Source organism: Pygoscelis adeliae, unplaced genomic scaffold, assembly GCF_000699105.1.
Source record: "Pygoscelis adeliae isolate BGI_AS28 unplaced genomic scaffold, ASM69910v1 Scaffold189, whole genome shotgun sequence".
NCBI classification, from domain to species: domain Eukaryota; kingdom Metazoa; phylum Chordata; class Aves; order Sphenisciformes; family Spheniscidae; genus Pygoscelis; species Pygoscelis adeliae.
In genome coordinates this window covers 834,183-838,934 of record NW_008825543.1, presented here as the reverse complement: position 1 = coordinate 838,934, position 4,752 = coordinate 834,183, and the positions used below count along the sequence as shown (strand labels likewise).

The 4,752-nt window shown below is 65.6% G+C and overlaps 1 protein-coding gene across 1 annotated transcript in view; it reads left to right on the top strand.

Moving 5' to 3' along the window:
• Nucleotides 1-3,899, top strand: part of MOV10 (Mov10 RISC complex RNA helicase) — a 6,743-nt gene extending 2,844 nt beyond the window's left edge. Inside the window, exons 8-22 of the mRNA XM_009331936.1 lie at nt 57-211; nt 343-519; nt 596-743; nt 834-995; nt 1,091-1,194; nt 1,421-1,518; nt 1,609-1,728; nt 1,814-1,916; nt 2,148-2,271; nt 2,352-2,543; nt 2,686-2,760; nt 2,851-2,976; nt 3,162-3,250; nt 3,435-3,556; nt 3,812-3,899. Coding sequence (XP_009330211.1) covers nt 57-211; nt 343-519; nt 596-743; nt 834-995; nt 1,091-1,194; nt 1,421-1,518; nt 1,609-1,728; nt 1,814-1,916; nt 2,148-2,271; nt 2,352-2,543; nt 2,686-2,760; nt 2,851-2,976; nt 3,162-3,250; nt 3,435-3,549 — 1,788 coding nt within the window. The 3' untranslated portion in view covers nt 3,550-3,556; nt 3,812-3,899. The remainder of the gene's footprint in view (nt 1-56; nt 212-342; nt 520-595; nt 744-833; nt 996-1,090; nt 1,195-1,420; nt 1,519-1,608; nt 1,729-1,813; nt 1,917-2,147; nt 2,272-2,351; nt 2,544-2,685; nt 2,761-2,850; nt 2,977-3,161; nt 3,251-3,434; nt 3,557-3,811) is intronic.
• The last annotated feature ends 853 nt before the right edge of the window (nt 3,900-4,752 follow it).

The window sequence follows — 4,752 nt, the reverse complement described above, 5'->3', positions numbered from 1 at the left end:
GGGAGGGGGGCCGGGGCCCCCGGGGTCCCCGGCATCACGCTGGCCGTTCAGCACAGGTGCCTGGCGTGGCCGAGAACCGCCCATCCGTACTGAAGGGGGACCACCTCTTTGCCCACCTGAGCAGTGAGCGAGACTGCTCCCCGCTCGTCCAGTACAAGGGCTATGTGCATGGTGTGGAGCTGGAGAAGGTCAGGCTGGGCTTCTCCTCCAAGTGAGTGGTGTCTGGCCCCAGCCGGACTGGCAGTCCCGCTCGGACGTGCTGAAGGCCAGGCGCGGGCTGGAAAGGGCCGGAGAGGGCGTGGGGGAGCATCCCTGTGCCCTGCTCACACTGCTCCTTCACAGGCTGCAGAAGAAGTTTGTGAACAACCTGAGGTTTGACGTGACCTTCACCTTCAGCCGGCTGCCGCTGCGGGTCCCGCATCGGGCTGCAGCCCTGGCCATGCAGCGCGGCTTGTCCAGCCTCCTCTTCCCCTCCGCCTCGTGCCAGAAGTCCCTCTTCACAGGCACCTTCCAGCCCCGGTGAGTCCCCATGCCTGCAGGGTGGGAAGGGACAGGCGAGGATGGGGACTGGCCTGTTCAGCCTCTGCTCCCGCAGGTGGTTCGACCGCAAGCTGCTGGCGAACGAGGGGCAGTGCAGAGCCGTGACGCACATCGTGACGGGGATGTCCAGACCAGCTCCATACCTCATCTTCGGCCCCCCTGGGACTGGCAAGACAGTCACCGTGGTGGAAGCCATCAAGCAGGTGAGTGGCTGGTGCCCAGGTCCAGCCCTGGGCATCGCTGCCCACCCCGGCCCATGGGGCTCAGTGCCGTTGCCCCCTCCTCCCACCTAGGTATGGACATGCTTCAAGGATGCCCGGATCTTGGCCTGTGCCCCTTCCAACAGTGCCACAGACCTGCTGTGTCAGCGCCTCATCAAGGACATCGCCCCCCGGTATGTCTACAGGCTCATCGCCAGCTCCAGGAACTACCAGGAGGTACCTGCTGATATCAGGGTAGGTCCCTGCCCCTCCGTCCCGGCACCCCACAGCACATCTGGGCTGGCAGCCCCCGGGGAGAGCAGGATCCCACCAAACACCCTGTGTTTCAGCCCTGCTGCAACTGGGACGATGAGCAGAGCTGCTATGTGTACCTGAGCAAGGAGCACCTGGGGCGCTACCGGATCCTCATCACCACGCTGGTGACAGCGGGAAGGTCAGAGGACCTGGGATTGTCCCCACCACCCACAGTGGGTGGACCCAGGGGCTACCTTGCAACCAGGCTGTGAGGGCAGCCCCGCTGGGGTGCAGTGGGGAGGGGGTGTGGAGGAGGGTGGGCAACAGGAGGGACCCATCCTCTGCAGGAGGATGAGGGTGAGGGGAGGAAGGATGGACAGCCAGGGCAGGGATGCTGAGGCAGCCTCACTCCACCTCTCCCCCAGGCTGGCATCAGCCAACTTCCCCCCAGGGTTTTTCTCCCACGTCTTCATCGATGAGTGTGGCCAGGCGGTAGAGCCAGAGAGCGTGGTCGCCATCGCAGGTGAGTGGTGGCCGGCTGCCGTCTCGGGGACCAGCGTTTCTGCATGGCCCGGGGACCCCCCCTGCCCTGCTGAGCTCTCCCTCTGCCCAGGGCTCCTGACTGCCATGGACCAGAAGACCAACCCCAACGGGGGGCAGCTGGTGCTGGCAGGAGACCCCCAGCAGCTGGGCCCCGTCCTGAGGTCACCGCTGGCCATCGAGCATGGCTTGGGTGAGCTGGGAGAGGGGTGGGAGTGCTGCCGGCACCTGGGGGCCGAGCAGCCTTGCAGGGAGCCATGGGGTCTCACTGGGTGCAGGCACCTCGCTGCTAGAGAGGCTGATGCTCCACAACCCCCTGTACAAGAAGTCGAGTGGAGGATACAACCCACAGTTCGTCACCAAACTGCTCTGGAACTACAGGTGGGGACGGGGCCAGCACGGGGACGGGCACAGGCAGGGATGGGGCTGCTCTGCTGGGTGTGGCTCGGTGCAGGGTCTGGGCGTACACCCCGGGCTCCGGCTCCCCAGAGCCTCGTAGTGCCCCAGCTGGTGCGGGAGATGGGAGCGCACCTGCTGTCCTGGCTGCACGGTGCCCGGGAGGGTGCTGGGGCCGTGCGGCATGCGCCCTGGACACTGTGCTGCCTCTGCCAGGTCCCACGAGGCCATCCTCAGGATCCCCAACGAGCTCTTCTACGACAGCGAGCTGAAGGCCTGCGAGAGTGACGAGCTCGACGTCCGGAGTCTGTATTGTGCCTGGGACGAGCTTCCCAAAAAAGTGAGGGGGGCAGCAGGGTGGGAGCCCGGGGGGAGCCCTGAACCACAGGTGGAGCAGAGCCCAATACTGTCCATCCCCAGGGCTTCCCCATCATCTTCCACGGGGTTTGCGGAGAAGACCAGAGAGAGGCCAAGAGCCCCTCATTCTTCAACACGGCTGAGATCGAGGTGCTGGTCCAGTACCTCAAGAAGCTGCTGCAGAGCCGGGGCAAGGGGGGCTGCCCCAGCGTCTCGCCCAAGGAGGTCGGCATCATCTCTCCCTACAGGAAGCAGGTGAGGGGCACCGCTCTGCAGGCAGGGGACGGGCAGAGACCTCCCCAGGGGACAGGGGGCACTGGGACAGATGGGCAACCCTGGGGCTGGCACACGGGGACAGCTCCATGGCAGCTGGACTGTGCTGCGTGCCTCCCCCCAGGTGGAGAAGATCCGGAAAGCCATCACCTCCCTGGACCCTGTCCTGCGGACACTGCCAGACATCAGCCTGCTGAAGGTACGGTCCTGGGAGCCGCGGGCAGAGGGAGCCCCGCCAGCCCCCACCCGGGGGTGCTCCCTGGCCCCTCACCTGCTGTCCCTGCCCCAGGTGGGCTCTGTGGAGGAGTTCCAGGGCCAGGAGCGACGCGTCATCCTCATCTCCACCGTGCGCAGCTGCAGCGAGTACCTCCAGCTCGACCAGACCTTCAGGCTGGGCTTCCTCAAGAACCCCAAGGTACCGTGCTGCCCTGAGCAGGCTCCTCTCCCTCAGCACCCCCTGCTTCCCTCCGGTGCCCCGCAGGCAGGCAGAGCTGCTCCGGGTGCTTGGTGCTGCACCGGAGCTGCCTGCACCTAGGTGGGGCTGGGCAGGGGGCTGAGAGGTGCTGCTGCAGGGTAAAGCCCTCGCTCTTGTTCTTTCAGAGGCTCAACGTGGCCATCACCAGGGCCAAGGCTCTGCTGATCGTGGTGGGTAACCCGGCCGTGCTCAGCAAGGACCAACACTGGCAGAGGTGAGCCTTGCCCGGCTGCGCCTGACCCCCTCCGCAGACGGTGCTCGTGAGCACCTGCCCGCCCTTCCCTGCTGCCTACGGACAGTGCCTGGCCATGCCCAGCGCTACAGAGGCAGCGAGGCCATTGCAGGCAGCGAGGCCATTGCCACCTCCTGCCCACACTCCCCTCACCCTGTGCCTGCAGGTTCCTCAGGTACTGCAGGGAGGAGGGCGGCTACACGGGCTACCCCTACGAGGACGAGAGCCCGGCAGAGGATGGCCTCGCCGCCGACCTCCACGCACTGCACCTCAGCAATTAGCTACCAGGTGAGCAGGGCTGGGAGCTGCTGGCAGAGACCTGGGAGGAGCAGGGTGACGAGTGGCACAGCCGGCCATGCTGCACCGGCGCCCTGGGGCAGCAGCGTGGCCGGGGCCGAGCCAGGGCACCGGTTCACGTGTGCGAGGGGGGCTGAGAGGCTTCTCCTGCAGCAAGTGTGACAGGGCTCGGGACGGGCTCTCGCTTAGGGGCTGCCTGTCCCCTCCTGGGGCAGGGGCAGGCTCTGCCATGGGGTTTCTCTGCAGGAAACCCACCTGGGAAAGGAAGAGAAGCCCTGTGGAGCTCCAGCATCCCTCAGCCTGCCCCTGGCCTGCAGCAGCCGCTTGCTTTCCCCCTGCCTCCGTCCTGGGGTGCTCAGTGCACCATGCATCCCTGTGAAGACAGGGCTGAACCTGCTGGGCAATGGGGTCCTGCCAGCCTTCGCTACCAGCCAAGACCCCCAGCACGGACCGCAGGGCAACCTGGGGCAGACACCTCCCCTCACAGAGCGGGACTGTGCCAGTGCTGGACTGGAACCACTCTCCTTTTTAAACAGTTTTTGACACGGCTGTGGAAAGCCAATTCCCTGTGACTGGTCTCACCGTTCAATGAATGGCCTAAGTGAGAGTCTGGCCTCCGAAGAGCATCGCTGGGTGCGCAGGGGAGCTCACTGCTGCCACAGCGGGTGACTGGGGTGCAGGCAGCAGGCAGGGACCTGGCCAGGCACAGCATGGCTGGGGCCCCCCGCCAGCCCCGAGAGCTGGCACAGCTGCACAGGCAGACTTCACTTTGTTTCCCTGGAATAAATGTTTAGAGAAAAACAGTGTATTGATGTTCAGTCCTGGGCCCTGCCACCACAGCTGGGGCTGCCGGGATGGGCTTGCTGCAGCCCTGCCCCGACCTCCTCCAGGACAGTGACAGAGGAGGGATGGCTCCAGTGGTGACCGCAGCGCCTGTTGCACCAGGGACTGGGTATGGCTGGGGAGCTCCTGCCTGGCCTTTCCCACATAAGCTGCTCCCAGGGTCTTACCCAAGCACATGGTGATGAGCCCTGATCCTGCACCAGCGGCTGAAGCAAGAGGGGCTGGGGGCCGAGCAAGGCCCCCACCCCGCAGCACGTGGACCCAGCCCGCAGGCAGCCGCCCGGACAAGCACAAGGGCATGAAGGAGAGCAGAAGGATGCCACGCAAGCAGAGATGCAATTACT